The sequence below is a fragment of the Tiliqua scincoides genome, chromosome 5 (assembly GCF_035046505.1).
Source record: "Tiliqua scincoides isolate rTilSci1 chromosome 5, rTilSci1.hap2, whole genome shotgun sequence".
NCBI classification, from domain to species: Eukaryota; Metazoa; Chordata; class Lepidosauria; order Squamata; family Scincidae; genus Tiliqua; species Tiliqua scincoides.
Genome location: NC_089825.1, coordinates 8,306,210 through 8,324,476, shown reverse-complemented (window position 1 = coordinate 8,324,476; position 18,267 = coordinate 8,306,210). Strand labels below are relative to the sequence as shown.

General features: G+C 43.8%; 1 protein-coding gene and 1 pseudogene across 2 annotated transcripts in view; both read right to left on the bottom strand.

Moving 5' to 3' along the window:
- DPP6 (dipeptidyl peptidase like 6) overlaps positions 1-18,267 on the bottom strand; it is a 383,341-nt gene that overhangs the window by 10,239 nt on the left and 354,835 nt on the right. For both annotated transcript variants that reach the window (XM_066627029.1, XM_066627027.1), the window contains 3 exons: positions 7,456-7,503; positions 3,294-3,392; positions 1,214-1,283 (listed from right to left, as the gene is read on the bottom strand). In XM_066627029.1, the coding sequence (XP_066483126.1) occupies positions 1,214-1,283; positions 3,294-3,392; positions 7,456-7,503 (217 nt within the window). The remainder of the gene's footprint in view (positions 1-1,213; positions 1,284-3,293; positions 3,393-7,455; positions 7,504-18,267) is intronic.
- On the bottom strand, positions 13,406-13,524 carry LOC136654706 (5S ribosomal RNA; annotated as a pseudogene).

Here is an 18,267-nt window from a genome sequence, read left to right as displayed (position 1 = left end):
TCATTTTTAATTAGCAAAGATTTTTCAGGTTCCAAACAGGGGGAACAGAAGTGGCCCTCCTTTAATATACGTTGAAGCAGTTCTCTCGAGCCATGAATCTGGGGTGCCATTAAGGATGGCCAAGTTGGAGACGGACAGATCCTGATCTGGATTGCCTGGAGAGGAGCTGCAGATCAGTGCAAGAGTATCTGCTTTGCTTGAAGAATTGGTTAAGTCCCTGGCAGCATTTTCAGATAGCATTGCAAAAGACCCCCATCTGAAACTCTGGGCAGCTGCTGCCGTTCAGTGTAGATACTGGAGTGAGGTAGACCAACGGTCTGACTCAGTAGTAAGAAAATGAATGTGTTCGTATGCACCACTGAAATGAACAGAAATTGTGCAAGAACAATGGGGCTTGCACAGAAGAACTTCCCAGTAGATTGTGTCTGTCTAACGAGGCCAGCAACTTGGACATCTTCAGGAAGGGAGCTAAACTGTATGTGGGGGGAGTTGAGGGGAGAGCTTATAGTCTGAAAAGCTAAGGGTACAATCCTAACTTGCCCTGAAACAGGCAGACCGACTTGCCTGCCCTGTATCCAATGCAGATTTGGTGCAGACTGTGGCATAACTCAGAATAAGGGGATTTTATTCCCCTTACCCCGAGAAACGCCTCAGGCAGCCCTATGGGGCTACTTGGATCTGCGCCTGCGATTTCACAGGTCCGAATCTGAATGGACTGTGTAACACTGCTTGAGCCTGGGGTTAGGATCCAGCCTGAGCCACTGTAGCTGGTCCCACCCCCTCCTGGGCCCAATCCGCTTCCCAGGCCTGATCTATCCTGCCCTAAAACCTTTGCTCCTCCCTCCCACTGTCCTCTCCCAACGTTTGCCAGCACAAAATCACCCTGCCCCAGAGGAGCAGGTGTGGCTCTGCTAAGCCAGCGCATGTCCATGTGCTGGCCGAGCTTGTTCTGAGTTGTCGCAAGCATGTTTTATGTTCGTGACGCTCGAGAGGCAGCACAAGGGTCTTGTGCCAGCTCGGGCCAGTGTTAGGTTTGCGCTGCCCAAAACTCCAGGTTCTGCCCTGACCCAAGAGATTTCATTACGATTCCACTCTCACCTGCTACGTTCCACTCACTTTGTCGTGGCATTTTAAGACTCTTATTTTAACAGTTAGCAAAGTGCAACCTGGTCAGGTGTTTGGAAAAACCTAGAAAAATGATAATGTTACTCACACAACCAGAAGTAACGGATAGTGCATGTTGTCGGTGAAAACTGCTGGCTTTAAAATTTGCATTGGCAATTCTAGATAAAGACAACAGAAGCAAGAAAAGAGGAAAAATACACTTAAGTATAGGAAGGTTGGCACTATACTGAATGTTTTTAATAACACGAGTGCATGCATACACTCACAGCACCCCACACCACCTGGGCACTTCTCAGTGGGAGTAAAATGATGCTTGATAAAATAGCCTGGGCAAATAACACACTCGCTTTAAAAAAACAAATGCTTTCAACAAGAAAACCTGTAACACTGAAGCAGACCAGCAACCTACAGCCAGGGTGTGATGAGATGTTTGCACCAAGCATGCAATTAGTGGCCAATGATCTTCATTATTTCCCCCTTCGGGCAGGTGAATAAGTGACAGCACCAAAGACCAATATTTTGGGAGGCATCAGGGAAAAGAGAGAGAGAACGAGAGAAGCAACGGGATATGAAAATACCCCATGGTGAGCAAAATAAGGGTAGATTTCCTTTTTTTGCTTTAGGGGTTTTCAGACAAAAGATTTTTTCTTCCTGTTCATTTCAAACTCCAGGGGTTTGAATGCAACCTCATTTGCTTTGGCAGAATAAAATAAAGCAGAAAAGACTTAATTAGATGAATTAGATTAAGAGCATTTGTGAGAACGGCACACATTTTCTCTGGCAGATAAAACATGCCCTTGCAGGCCGTTTAACTGGCTTCATTTCTGTTCTTGGATGCATATTGGCGCATCCATAAAAGCTTCGTCACTCCACCTGCTTTCATTTGTTTTTAAAACGTTGGCTGCAGTGCTGGTTACCAAAGGCCCGGCCATGAAATCTGGTATTAGCAGCATTTCCAGTGCAGATAATAGCCAGATTAGCCAATAGGTTTATGCGGTTTGCTGTGCACTCTTTTTTTCTGACATTCTTACCTAATTAATTATTCCATCAGACCAGCTAATGGATGGCTGTTTGTCTCATTAGCCCCAGGACAGTCAACATGGAAACCGCTTGGCTTTAAATATATGTAAAACAAGGGATGTGTGGCCATAGATACAATTAAGCATTTAAGGACAGTCTTAGAAACATAGCACGGTCACATGGAAGCAGCCATGCAATGGCTGTTGGCACATATATATGGCTGTCAATTAGCAGGTATCTGCTGGTGAAATCAGCAGAACGTAAATTCACCAGCACTGGGCAAGGGCTGTTATCCATACCAAACTCCAAATATATGTGAGTAGAGAATATGTTCTGTAGCTTGCACTGCACGATCCTAAAATGGTTAGGATGTTTTCATACACGTTACGCAAATAGAATCACAGGCAAACGAAATATGAAATTTAGTTGCCACATTCTGGATAAATGTGGAAAAACTAGAAATTTGGAAAAATAGGTTTATCATTCTCGCTTTGATTCTGGAACATAGAAGGGTATATACGATATGCCTAAATGATTTACCTACTGGAGAGATTTTTGAATATAATCAATGAGGACTGAAAATATGACATAGTCAGATAGTGAAAAATGCTTTCTTAGCGCTTGCAAACATCACTTCAAGGTACTTATCTTCTTGCTATTCCAGAGCACTTTAAATAAACCAAAAGAAGCAATGATTAATAAGTTACAGCAGTGGTTCCCAAACTCACCATGGACAGGGTACCCTTCTTTTATGACAACCTCTTCCTCCTGGTTCTCTGGGGCTCAAGATCTTGCATGATTCAAGATGGCGGCACCCAGGAGTCCCAGGAAGGTCCCTGGGAACATCCCACACACCCCTGTGAATTTACAGTGGTGCACAATTTGGGAAGCACTGAGTTACAGGCTTGTAATGTAAAGATGCCAATAATGTAATGTAAAGATGCCTGAGATTCAGCATCTCTGAACACACAAGGGCCTCTTGCATTTTCTTGGGCCACAGTATATTCAATACACCCATCAAGGAACTTACACGCACACATGTTTATTTACATGATTTACACTGTTTATTTACGTGATAAGCTGATCCACTGATACTTGATAAATTTAAGAGATCGAATATAAATACAAATCAATCAAATATAACTTACTATAATCATGAATCTTGATTTCTTTGTATTCCACTTTGGGCATTTGTCTTTCAGTGACTGTCTTCTGTACTTTTTCATTTAACTCTAGATCAAAGAGTTCTGGAAGAAGAAGGACAAAAGAAAAAAAAAATCCAGTCTGGCAGGCACAGAATCAATTAATCATATATGTACTGATAGCAATGACATTTTGTACTGTGCATAACAGGAAACCACCAAAGCAATTCAGACAAGTGAACAAAGAGGAATTAAGGCTGCAATCCTATACGCATCTACCTGGGAGTAGCTCTCAATGAATTCAGTGGGGCTTGATTCTGAGCAATATGCATTTGTGCTGCAAATGATGGAATACCATGATATGAAAAAGCTACAATAATAGGTGTGCAGTTGCCAGAGGACATCCTTAAAAGGTCAATTTCTTATTGATATGCATTCTTGAGCCCCCATCTAGCTGTGCATGTTCACAGATGATCTTTCAGAATTTCTTCTATCATACCAGCCAGCTGTTTGGTGAGGAAGGAGTTTCTACCTCCCTCCCTTTCTAAAATTCCTAAGGCTGCAATCCTAAGCACACTTTCCTGAGTAAGCTCCACTGAAGACCATGGGACTTACTTCTGAGTAGACAAGCATAGGATTGTGCTCTTTCTGCATTCAAGATGCTCCCTCTCCTTGGCTGGCAGCCCTTTACAATTGCAGTCATGTGCTAAGTGTTGATGCAGCAAGATTGCATAACTGATGTGCAAGCCACAGACTTAATAGGCTGGGCATTTTCACCTATGCCAAATATTTTGTCCTTGTCTATTTCTATGACTAGCTAACACTCAGAACTTCCCTTCTGCCCAAGTCCATACTTTTTGCAACTCTCATTGTCCTGGTTGGGTCTCACATGTTTGCCTCCAGTGAATTAAAAAGGAAAGGCCCCATCACAAAGCCCTGTCAATTCCAATTAATGAGATTTTTTTCCCATAGACATTTCAGCAGGTGGGTTTAATGGTTCAGTGAGTATACAAACTTGTTCCTGAAAAGCCACATCTCATCTTTATTGAAATCATAGCCCCTGCAAAAGCTCTAAAGCAACTGACTATTAAGTTTGGTTAAATGTTAGGATCCTCATTTAATTACGGCTCACACAATTAGCTTTATCAGCAGAAAGAGGCTGGCCACGCAGGGACTGTAGAGAAGCTGTTCTATTTGCTCATATAATTGCATCCAAAGAAAGGCAGGAGCTGAGTGGGAGAAACAAGAGGAGAGTGACATATCTCGGAGAGAATTTTCCACTTTTCCCCCTGCTGTAGGACCGCTGGGAGTTCTTGTCTGCACAGTACAAATAGCCAGTTCTTAATTAAATGTAAGCACACCATAATATTTGGTGGGATTTACAGTTATCTGATTACTGCAGCATACTCCCTTAATGTGGCCCCATATTATGAAATAAATAGAACTTTGCTAACAAGAGACCCTCACAATGGTTGCCTTTATCCAGTCCAGCAAGAGAGCCCTGCATAAATGAACGTGAAACCCAGACACCAGATAATGAAACGCAAAGCGAGTCAATTCTGCAAAGCTTTTAACTTTCCTCTATCAATTTACAGGTTCCATATGTGTGTGTGTGTGTGTGTGTGTGTGTGTGTGTGTGTGTGTGTGTGTGTGTGTGTGTGTGTATATGTATGTATGCATTTTCTCAGCCGTGGCTTCCCGCTTGCCCTTTCCCGCCTCACCTGTCCTGCCCCTGACCAGACCTAAATGCATTTGTTCTAATATTGTGCTGGAGTATTTAGCAGCTCCTACAACACTAGCATAGGTCTCAACACATTTTTATTCTGTCCGGCTTTTACTTTATGATTTATTAGGGTTGGTCCTCATGTACCTTTACACTGTGTAATAATTGCTTCCCTTCTGCTTTTCCACAGACGCTATTCTTTTGTTTTACTCTCGGTTATATTATTTGTTAAACTGAATTTGCTGATGCTGATACTATTTATAGATTGTGTGTTTTAATTCTTTTAGGGCCCAATCCTAAACAGTGCCACAAAGCACGTTTGCGAGGCCCTAGTGCTGGCGCAGTGCCGGTACTAGCTCAGCGCCGAGGGATCACCAGTGTTCCCGAGAGGTAGGTGGGGGCATGGGGGGATGGGGAGGAGGTGTTCCAGGGCCAGGTGAGGCAGGGGAGGGCGTGGGTGGGGAGGAAGCATGCCAGAGGGAGCGGGGCAGGAGGGAGGAAGGACCCGTGGAGTTTTGCTACACCAGATCCTGAGTCTCCATGTCGGGTCCGCAGCCCGACATGGAGGCTCTTGATTCTATGGTAACCCAAGGCTTGGGGAAGGAGGCAGAAGTCCCCTTCTCCTGAGGTGCCTCCAGCGCTGCCTGGTTAGCATTCAAGATGCAATGGCAGCCATTTTTGGTGCCACGGTAGCCCCGCACTCTGGGCAGCACAGGTTGCCCGTTGTTTAGTTGTATATTTTTTTTAATGAAAATATGGTAAGTTGCTTGGGCATTTGCTTCAGCAAGGAAAAGATGGGATAGATTAAAAAAAAAAGTTTGTACTTAGAATTATTATTATTAATAACATGGGAAATATTCTCTGCGCTCTGCCAATTCCCGCACCTCCTGGGCCCTAACCACCCCTGTCCCACCTTCCCTCTGCCCCAAATTCCCCCTTCCAGCTCCACCACTAGCTAGACTAGTGGTGGAGTCCAGCTGGTGGTGGAGGTGGTCCTCTAGCCACCCTCTTTCAGCCTCCACACCATCCAGCGCAACCCTAGCTGCGCTGTCCAGTGCTGCTTCAGGGCACTGTGCCAGCATGCCAGCACAGGCCATTAGGCCAGCACTGCTGGCTCACAAGTAGCCGCAAATGTGCTTTATGACACATTTGCGACACCCGGAGCAGGCGGAGGAACAGCTAATCTTAAATCTAGTCTTGCACCAGTACTCTTAAAGCTATACATTTTTACCTGGAAGTACTACTGATCTCAATGGGGCTTACTTTTGAGTAGCCATGAATAGGCTTATACTATAAGTAGAGTTGCTGGTTTCTGTTGAGTAAGATAGGATTACAGTCTAAGCCTTACAGAACACAATGGGCTTTCTTAAGTGTAAAATAAATAACATTGTTTTCAATGTTATTGAACATTTTCAATGTTCATTGTCCAATGTTTTCAATGTTCTCTGAACATTAGTGAAAGGGCAGGTGCATGACAGGTACATAGGTACATCAAATCAGCAAAGAAGCCAAGGAGTCAATACAGAAGTGGGTAAAGGAACAGAAGCTGCAGTAGCTGTTGGCTGAAATCCATGGAGTCTCTAGATAAGGCTCATAATTTTTTTTTTTCAGATGCCTTCCAACTCAGCAAATTGAAAAAAAGTTTATAAAGTATGGTGTGTTTGTTTGCTGCGGGGCAAAACTGCTAGAATAATAACAGAAAAAAAAACAACCAAGATACAGGAATATACAAGAAGATACAGGATAAATATAGGAAAATACAGGATGATACAGGAAGCTGGACTAGATGGGCCTTTGGCCTGATCCAGTGGGGCTCTTCTTATGTTATGTTCAAAAATAAGTGTGTGCAGCAACCTCCAGGGTGTCTGCAGCCCACCCCGTGAGGTTTTTTTTTTTTTTTTTGGAAGGAAGTCCTATACAGTTCAGTAGCCATGACTCATGTAACTGTTGTGTTTTGAAAAGGCAGGAGTGAAGATGGTTGGCAACCTTTAGTCTCAAAAGACTATTGTATAAGCCTACTGCACCCGGTATTCCCCGGCGGTCTCCCACCCAAGTACTAACCAGGCCTGACCCTGCTTAGCTTCCAAGATCAGACGAGATCAGGCATGTGCAGGGTAACAGAGTGAAGATCCACTGCTACATTCTGTGGCTTTTAATTTCTGCGTTGTCCAGGCCTTTTAGGCTTTTTAAACACAGACCTAATGTGAACCATAATCTACAAAGCATTTTCATGTCCTGTCTATCAGTCTATCCTGTCTTGCCATTAGATGTAGGCCAGTGTTTGAGGTAGCTTGGTTTTAATCTTCCAAGTACCAGTTTCATGGCATTTCATTGTCTGTTCTTGAGTATCCTTGTTTTTTCCTGTGGTATTTAACTTGAATATCTTGACTAATCATCTTTCTCAAACCTCCTGCTCCACTAGTAAAATCTTGAGACCATACTTACTTTGTTCATCGGATGTACTGTGAACAGTTACCATTGGAACCCTTGGACCTTGAAAACAGAGAGAGAGAAAAACTAACATTAAAAAATGCAGATATAACGTATTATTTAAGAGTCCGATTGTGAATTCCTTGGAGTTGGCCAAGGGTAACGTTTCAAGGTAGACTGATCTAGGCAGCAAATAACCCAAGACTAATTAGCAGCCACCAAATTAAAAGATATGTGAGACAGGCAGACTCTGCAAATTTTGGATGCACTTTCCCAATGGGACATTCAGTGTATTTTCTCTAATTTGTCAAACACAATTAAAATTACTGCATTTTTTTGTTTTGGTATTCTAATGCCAAACAATGTACACCATACAAAGTATTTTCAGCTTTATACACCCTAGATCAGTGGTTCTCAAACTTTTCTGCCCCATGAGCCACCTTTAGCATGGAGCTCAGCAACCTGGTGGTCATCACACCACCACCAACACTTCTGGGTTGCTGAGCTTCCCCATTTTTCAAGTCAGAAGCTTCTGGATCATTGGCAAGCATGTTTTCATCAGAGAGAACGCAATGAGACTTGGCCCCAGGCGGGCTGAAGACAGTCTGCTCCGGGCCAAGTCGCATTCTGTTCTCATGCTCGTCAGCAAGAACGCACTCTGGAGGTGGCTTTTTGACCCCCCCCCCCCAAAAAGGCAGAAGCTCAGCAGTAGGAAGTGTTGGTGGTTCTGGGTGGCATTTTCTGACCCACCAGAAATTGAGTCAAGCCCCACAGTTTACTACCCTAGACAATGAATTATTTTAAAAGAAACAGAGTCTGACCACTGATCCATCTAGCCTAGTATTATCTGTACTGCTATGCAACAGCTTTGCAGGAGTCTTTCCCAGCCCTGCCCAGAGATGCTGCCAGAGATTGAACCTGGGAATTTTGGTGTATAGAGCAGGTGGTCTACTACCGAATTATGGCCCCTCACTGAATAGGGAGAATTTTGGCTTTCCATCACCTGTCCTTGATACAGCAGTGTTGCTATTTTGCCTTTGAGGAGATGCCTTTTTGAATGTTTCCCACACCCCCCGCCCACATACACAAGTTGTGTCCTCCAGGTGTCATCTTTCTTTCTGGTTTCTTGAAGCTAAATGTCTGAGAAGGGGCTGGATGCATTTTGACTTTGGTGCACATACAATGCATTGCCCAGGGCAGAAGTTGTCTCTGCTGTGCGACCCACCCACCCAATAAATATTACTGAATGCATTTGCACTCCAGCTGTTTTACAATCAGGCCTATAGTGGAATTAAGTACTTTATTAACTGTTTTTAAAAATAAAAAAAAAAGAAAAATAATCCTCTTAGGACCTGCTTACTAACAGAAGCTTTAGAAGCCTCTGCAGGACAGGCTAGTGTGAATTAATACAACATACAGTGAGTTGAGAAGAGCATTGTAATGTGATTGAAGGGGGTGTGGGTTTAGATGCAATCCTTGCTGTCAAAATAATGATGCAGAAGTACATCATTTCAGTATTAAGCCTTCTTTCCCAAATTAATCTTAGGAGAAACTGGTTCTGTGTTTTCATAGCAGAAGCTGGCTATTCACACCACCAATTGGCTGGGAACCAGTGATGTCACTAAACTTCTTCTCACTATGCCCCAAAGGAAATCTTCAAACTTTGAGAAACTGATTCCGCATGGGGTTGAATGTAAATTTAATTGCATCATGTGCTGCTCTAACAATAGAAAGGTGGACAGCTTGCTTGAAGCGCAGAGAAGGGGCAAGACAGATGCTGCCTCAGCATTTGATTTGTAGGCTAGTACGTTTTTCAAACTCATTTCCATGGGGGGGGGGGCTCCAGATACTAGAGAAAATAAAGCAAATCCCAATTTTCGCATACATCTGTGAGCATCCACAGCGTTGCAAATGCACAAATGTCCTTGCTCTCATCTGTGAAATTTTGGTGGGTCTGCATTACATTTTCCTGTTTGCAAATTCAAGAAGAGCGTAGGAATCTCGTTAGACATTTTTTGATGACGGAACAGATTTCTTGGAGCATGAAACATTCCATCGCAAATCAACTTTCACAGTGTTTTCTTTTTCTTATCATTAGTAGGAAGCAAGCCAGGAGAGGAGAACATTCGGGAAACAGGCAATAGATGGCAGCACCCACTGTGTTTATGTGCCAGCAAAATGGAACTGATGGCCACTGCAGACTGTTGTGCCTGGAATCAGCTTCACTGACAAGTGCTTGGCCAACCTGGTCCTTTCTTCTGCAGCCTGGTTAGTATGATGACCTAAGACCTGCTTGGGGCGTGTGCGCAGGACTCTGGTACCTTTCAGCACTGTGTAAAACAGGACATTTCAGGAGGTGCTGGTTTTTTTTTCTATCTTTCCTGATAAACGGCACTAGCCAAAATCCCACACTTGGCATGGCTATTATTAATAGTGCAGCTGTGTGCTCGCCTGCCTTTGCATTTGGTCACTGTGCTAGATCACTGCACACCTGCCAACTGCAGAGATAAATTTTGAGGGCAAAGTCAAATAATTAGACGGCTCCCTGTTCTAACAGAGCTCACAATCTAAATAGGTGCAAAAATACTTCAGCGAACAGATGAGAAAAGGCACTGTATTGGGGTGAGGAGGGACAGTTACTCTCTCCGTGCTAAATATAAGAGGAACACTACTTGAAAAAGTGCCTCTTTACCCAGGTAGCAGGGGGTGATATAGGATCTTTGTGGGGTGAGCCCATCAAGGGAGTTTCTTTTGTGGTTTGTTGGCCCTTGATTGCTCCTGCCCTGTCCTACATGGGTGCTACTGTTATTTTGCACCTGACCAAGCCTGCAACAAAGCAGTCGTGGCAAACTCTGGAGGTCAGTTGCTTCCTTAGCATGGAATCCTTGGTTAAGTGTGGTTTTGGAGTTGCTGAGGGCAGCTAAAGTTGGAAACCCTTCTTTTGTGTCCTGAATTACCTTTACTCTAAGTCAGAAAGCTCCCAGGATGCGGATTCTGTTCTGAGTCAAATGTGCTGTGTCAGCCAGGTGTGGCTGCTCATGGCATTTTCCAAGGAGTAACAGCTGGGCAGAACTTCTTCCAAGTCAGTCTGATAGAATGGGGGGGGGGATTGATTAGACTAATCGGAAGCATGGCCTACCACCAGGCCTTTGGGATCTGGCCTCAGCCCTGCTTTGGAAGTCATGGTACTGGCCTGGGTTGTGCTCTCTGGATAGGCTCCCAGCACCATCTACCCGCATAAACATGTGTTATGCATCCTGTGCTCAAATAAAAAGAAATAAAAATGCTTGTCAGGCAACACATAAGACACTTGATTTGCCCTTCTCAAGCCAGGCATTGTTTAGCAGTGCTTGTCTGTAGAGTGCTCAAAAAGGACATGGCGTGATAAATTTGTACAGCCAATGACAGAGGCATCTCACCACTCTGCACTTCACCCTGTCTGCAAAAGCTTGACTTTATCCACTAGAAGAAATACAATATAAAGAAGAAATTAAAAGTTTTACGCTAGAATGGGTAGAAGATTTTCCATATACTGTTAGAGAAGGCAAGCCCTGTAAAACAAATTCCAAAACCCTTTCATCTGAGTACCCTCCTGAGTCAGAATTAAGGAAAAACAAACATATTGAAATCATGTCCAAGCAGGCAACGAGCATGATTTCAGCATTCATTAGAGAGTCTGACCCAACAACTGGAGTCAGTTTTGCTCTAGCTAGGAGCATGCTACAAACTGTGCTGCAATTTCAGAAGCATCACTGTATCCCATCAGATGTTGCTGATGGAAAGCAGCCGTCTCTGACATTGCACTGAATATTCTGGAGATAATTTCTGAAAGCTCTGGAAGAAAAAGTAAGAAAATTACTTCTACTTCTCCTTTACCACAGTGTAGAGATTCTGTTTCATTCTCAACCCATCTAGATAGTACAGAATAAAGGTATCCCCTTGCTAACGAAGAGAATGTTGCATTAACAGGGAAAGGGAATCAGAATTACTTCATCAATCAGGCAGGAGGAATCAAGTCATCTTTCCACCCGATAGAAACCATGCAAATGAGGAACTTGTCTAGATGAAAAATGGAGCTAACACAACAGTATATTTTTCTTTTAAGAGGGAGACTCTGATAGAAGCCTGGAACTACTTCAGTGGGAATACTGAAGATTTATATCAGTATAAATGTCAGCACAGCTTTTTTTTCATCACTTAATACACAGAATTATAGGCCTTGTTCCAACTGGTTACTTGCATGCTCTGTGCAGGAGAAAACATGATACATCTCACTGATATTTTCCTGAGTCTTGATAGTCTTGTCATTAAAAAAAAAAACCAAGTCACAGCAACCAGTAATCTCTTTCTTGCCACAAAGTGGGAACCTTTGAGGCTTTACGATTGTACCAGAGACTACCCCAAATGCCCCAAATGCACACAAACTGGATTTATATAGGCCAACTCTCCAAGCTCTGTTTAAGAGTCTGGTGGCCAGTTTGATTTGAAATGACTGACTGATACTGGTGCTGACAAAGAAGCAACTTTGGCTCACAGAAGTGTTTTTTGGTCCCTTGGGAAAAGTATTGCTTGAGAAAAGTGAGCCCAACTCATTCTCAAGATCTTTAAATGATCTGCTAAAGCAGGGACGTCAAACTCATTTCATACGGAGGGCTGAATAGCATTCATGATGCCTGCTGAGGGCCAGAGGTGATGTCATTAGTCAGGAAGTGATGTCATTGAAAAGGTCATAACCAAAAATAAGCCCCTTTTCTCACTTTGGAACTCATTAGCTGTAAATGACAGAAAAGAAAATATGCAAATCTTGATCATATTTCAAGATATGAGAAAGTCCAATTTTCATGTGAGCTGCCCTTATAGCAGTAACATCCCAGCACTGCTCAGCAGCTGAGAGCCTGAGGGCCAGACAAAAAGCTTCCATGGGACATATCTGGCCCCCGGGCCTTATGTTTGACACCCCTGTACTAAAATATGTATACCTTGCAGCCTGCACCTTCCTTATTCACCACATTTCTCCTACTATAACACAACCTCTGAAACACTGTGGTTTTGCACTGTGAGAAAACCGTTTGTGTTGCACAAGGATTCACAAACCAGTGCAAAGTAACTTATTCCTTCTGCTCATGGATCTTTGGATCTGGAGAATGGAAGTCAAAGAATACACCTTTGTGCATCTAGGAATGCAGAACTGAAAGAGTGTGCACATTTCTGGGGGTAGATCACTAATCAACTTAAATTTGGCATTGAAACCTGCAGACAAAAAAAAATGTTGCCTTTCCTGGCTTATTGACCACTTTCCCCAATTTAATAAATGTATGAAAGCCACCCACAGGGATAGTCTTCATTATCTCTGAAACACCCACTGAAGGAGAACAGTGTTCAAAGGTGCATGTAAAACTACTGCATGCCACATCAAGACACCCTGGAGGTAATGATGCAGCATATAACTGCAGTTATAGCTAGTTTGCTTCATTTAATTTTGGTGACAATTTAGCTGTATCATAGAGGAGACTTTCATGGCGCTACCTAAACAGCCACTTATTATTAATCCACAAAGAAGCAACATTAAATTACATCATTGCAAGAAAGCCATGGACAGTATGCAACATCATCCAGAAAAGAAACTAGTTTTGCTATGATATGTTTCCCCCACAATTTTGCCACGCCATTTGCAGGCAGTAATATCTGGCCCAATTTGGGGGTACAGGGAGGTAACACTCACTGCCTGCAGCAGCCTGTGCTCCTTGCAGTGGCAACGGGCTGGGAGCCATCAAATCAGACTGAGCGATGCGGCAGTAAAATTTGAAGTGTAGGAGTGAGCCATGACACCCACCCCCAAAAGACTATACAATGAAAAAATAAACTTAGAGATTTTTTTAATAATTAGTATTTTCTTCTCCTGCCACTTATTCCTACTTTGAAACTTATTGGTTGGCAACCTTCAGTCTCGAAAGACTATGGTATAAGCCTACAGCACCCGGTATTCCCTGGCGGTCTCCCATCCAAGTACTAACCAGGCCTGACCTTGCTTAGCTTCCGAGATCAGATGAGATTGGGCATGTGCAAGGTAAAACAGTTGCTGTCTAAACTTATTGCACTTCACTTAACAATCGAGATCCTTTCATTCCAAAAGCGCGAGTTAGACAAATGGAGGATGGGTCTAGCAATGATGACCATGTGTCACCTCTGGGTTCGACTGCAGTATGTTTCTGGCTACTCACTGCAGGGAGCAAAGCCTCTCTGGCTTATGGGCTTCCCAGAGGCTGCTGGTGAGCCATTGTGGGAAACAGGATGCTGGACTAGATGGACCTGTGGTTGGATCCAGCAGGATGTCGGTTACATTCCTGTGGTAGCTCAGAGCAGCATCCCATATAGCACAAGGAAGAAAAACCTTAACCCCACCACATATTCAACTGCTTTTGGGTGCATGCACAGGCTCCCTGGATTACAGTCTGTGTAATTTGATAGGGAACAGACAGTGAATTAGGGTCTTCCAATCACACCTCAACAATATTTTGAGTTATCTATTTCAGTGGGTATCACTATTCAAAGCAATTATGATATTTAATTGTTCAGTGAATAAATCATATCGATTACCAGTTTGAGAACCTACGCTGAATCCCAAAATAAAAACATGGGCAAGGATTTTTTTACTATTGTCCTTCCGAAATGCCTCTTAATTTCTAAAAGCCTGTGGAAATTATGGCAATGATGACCAATCAGTATTCAATAGCCACTGTCAAAGACAGAATTATAAATGTGTGAAGAATGAATGGATTTTTTTTAAAACATGAAAGAAAAATGGTTGTATGGTGGTCTTAATGTGTTGTTAGCAAAAAAAAAAGGGGTGGGTGGGTAAAACTCCCAGAATGTAAACAATGAACACATTTGAAATGGTCTCTGTCATCTTCCACCAGAGTCTGTCGGGATGAATGATTCAGAGAGCAGCTGCAAGCAGCATGAACCAAGAGGGCCGGGGTGGTGTACGAAGAGGATAATTGGCAACCGCTGCCCTGCCACCCCAGCCTGCCCCCAGCGCAAAGCTTCCAGGATCTCTTTATTTGCTAAGCCATGCATTATTTATAACTTAATGCATCTCAGTTCATACACGGAGGCCATATTATCATACTAATAAACAAAGACGCTGGAAGCAGCTCTGGGCCAGTGGCTATAATTAAAAGATCTGTTCCGTTGCAGCCTTTTCAGAGTCAATACTGCAGACAGATGTTCGTGGCATTTGCTGGCAATCACAGACATCAAAAAAGTGGCTTCAACTGCTAGTCTAAGCCCCCAAGGCATTTGTGTCTGACCGCCCTCCCCCCCAGCACGTCCACATATGTTCTTCCATAGGTATGTAGCTAGGAAAATGAAAATAAAAGTAAAAGCCTCCTTGTTTTCATGTTGTTCTGCCAGCTCAGAAGCTGCATGGGCACTCTTGTTCTGTTTACTGCAAACAGATAGCTGCTCTTTCCCAGATATATATTCTAGGAACAGTTTGCAGAACACCAAGTGTACTTCTTGGCAGACGAGGAATTGTAAGGACAAAGCTTTGCAACACAGTGTTGCGAGGAAATTTGCTGCACACGTGGAGCTCCTATTCAGGACTAGAGATTTACTTTTAAACCAACAAAAGAATAGATACTGAAGTCTCAGTATTCCAGAAAGAATCTGCAGGTCACAAATGACATTGATTCTCTACAGCAGCCATTTTCAACCACTGTGCTGTGGCACACTGGTGTGCCGCGAATGGTCTGCAGGTGTGCCATGGGCGTTTGGGGAAGGGTCATTTATTAGTAGGGCCATTGGAGGATGTGAGCCCCCCACCAACAGCATGGTGTGCCTTGTCAGTTGCCAAAAAACTGAAGGTGTGCCTTGACAATTTTAGTACCTTGTCAGTGTGCCATGAGAAGAAAAAGGTTGAAAATCACTGCTCTGCAGAATGACATTTTATATTTAAGCTGAACTGTGCCCCTCCTCTCTTACACCAACTTGTGAGAAGGAAGCAAAGCCAGGGAGGCATTTGCCCTCCCCTTCACTTCTCTCTTTTACTAATATGTAGGGGAAAAAATACTGGGAGTTGTCTTGGGCACTCCTGATGAGGCAGGGAAAGACAGGATACAAATAGTTTAAATAAATATATAGCCATTTCTGGGAGGAAAACCACGATTCGGGTCTTCTCGTTTTCAAACCAAAAATGCACAACGTATTATAAACTCCAAGTTTCCTCTTTTTGAATCTCTTTTTCCAATACGTTCAACAAGCACATGCTCTTAATATTCTTGTAGCATTCATGAAAAGCTAAACAGGCCTCTTGAAATCAGAAAACAATAGAGAGTCCAGCTGGCACAGAAGGTGAAAGACGCAACTCCTCTTAAAGCTCTAAATCTAGAGGGATGAGAACATCTGCACTCAAGGATAATGAGTTCAGCCAAGGTCTTTCATCAAGCTGGAAATACACAGTCACACACACGAACGGGTGCTCTCTCTCTCTCTTCGTCTCCTGAGAATGCGTGATCCCACTTCCAGCTTTCTGCAGGTTCATTCCTGGGGACATTATAGGATTCAGTTCACATGATCCCTGTGATCACATATCCTTTCCAAGGTGAATTGGACCATTTATGGCCTATCTGCTCAAAAGGGTTTCACACTAACTCCCTCTCCCCAGGGAACCACCATTCTATGAAGGAAGGGGAAAATGAGAGGGTAGTTGCATCCTGGGCAATTGTGTCTGGGTCAAATGTGTCCCAGTCATTGGCATCCCTCGACATTCGTGTCTGTTTTTTTTGTGTGTGTGTGTGTGTCCCAGTCATTTGCATCCCACTATAATGGGGCAACAAACCCCATGGTATATATCCTAAGCCTCTTATCTCAGCCCTAACCCTACCTTTGCATTTTTTTAAATAAAAAAAGTACACTGAATATAAATTTACATGTGGTGAGACACAAATGTCCAGGACACAAAAAGAAGGGACACAAATGTCCACTACTGGGATGCATTTGACAGGAATACAGCTGTCCAGTATGCCTGGTCCTGTTACTAAATGAGGGTTGACGTAGAGCCTAAAAAAATTCTCAGGAATCTCACCAAACTATAATATTTGGGAGAAACCCAGCATTAAAGTATGAAACCTGAATTGGAGAGGCCCGAGTTCAAATTGCTATTCAAGGCCAAAGTAATTGTTATTTCGGAAATCTGTGATTGGGACTCCCCAGATTTTGCCATTCTTAGGGCCCATTCCTGTGGCCCTCAGTAACAGTGATATACTCATACTACTGGTGCTGGGTGTCACAAACGTGCCATAAAGCACATATTTGGCACCCAGTGAGTAAGCAGCACTGGCGAGGAGGCCTGCACCACCCTGCCAGCACTGCAGGGAAGCCCGGCCACTGCCAGCAGCCAGGTAAGTGCCAGGTGATGTGGAGAAGATGACAGGAGGGCGGTGAGGAGGCTTTCTAAGATGGGGAGGGTGGGACGGGGGAGGGACTAGCCTGGAAGGAGGGTGGGACCCAGTGGCGTCACTAGGATTCGCGTCACCCGGTGCGGGAGGCCTGCGCATCACCCCATGCAGTGGCCGCGGCAACGCCCCAGGTGGTGGGCGTGGTGATGTACCATCGCCCCGCCCCCCGGTTTTTTGGCTGTACCTTTTGTTAGAACACAGATATTTCAATGTGGTTTGTTTCATTGCATTCTGCATGAAATTGCACATTGATTGCTATATAACATGATGGTATTATTCCTCCAAATTCTGATTTTAGTGATTTTGAAAACTTGTAGAGTCACACAGACACACACCCACACCCGTGTCAACTTACTAACACCTTATTGCAGCAGTTCTCAAACGTTTAGCACCGGGATCCACTTTTTAGAATGACAATCTGTCCAGGACCCACTGGAAGTGATGTCATGGCCAGAAGTGACATCATCTAGCAAATTAAAATAAATAATTAAAAATAATTAAATTAAAATAAAAAAAAATAATTAAATAAGGGGGAGCCAGTCCTGTTCCACCAAGTGAATCTACTCTGAAGTAAGTCCTATTGTGGTCAATGGGGCTTACTCTCCTATCCAAGTGTGGATAGGATTGCAGCCTGTGAGCCCAATCCTATGCATGTCTACTCTTAAGTAAATCCCATAATGGTCAATGGAGCTTACCCTATAGTCTGCCTGCAATAGCACCCCCCCCCAAAAAAAAAAAGAATTAGTGAGATTTCCAGTCCGCCCCAGTACCCAGTTTAAAGTTCTTCAAGCATTTCAGAATAAAGACCCACCTGCCTTTGCAAGTGCAAAATAGAAAACTTTCCCCTTACCAGTTCAAGCCTCTTTTTTTTGTACTTTTTAGCGGGGGGGAGAGGCTGCCTTCTGGAGCATCTGTTGCACTCCAATTCCATCAGATTGGGACCATTCTGGTGTCCTCACATTCCCCTTTGCCTGGCCTGACCGCCAGCCAAGGCTTGTCTGCCTACTCGGGAGTAAACGCCACCGTGAGGCTGCTTTCCTTTTCATAGGGCTCAATAGGGCAGCTGGGAGGCAGGGACCTCCTTCTCGGGTGTTTTTGGGGGATGCATTCATTGGATCAGGACCATTCTGACGCTGTTGGAGTCCTCTCTGCCTGCCTTTTCTGACGGACTAAGGCAAGTCCGCCTACTCGCAAGTAAACACGGCCACGTGACTTTGTTTCAATAGACTTCAATAGGGCTGCACGCTTTGGATCGGAACCATTCCAGTGTCATTGGATTCCTCTCAGCCTGCCCTTTCCAACAGATGATGGCAAGTTTGCCTATACACGAGTAAACGCGCAATATGGCTCACTTTCACTTTCCATAGGA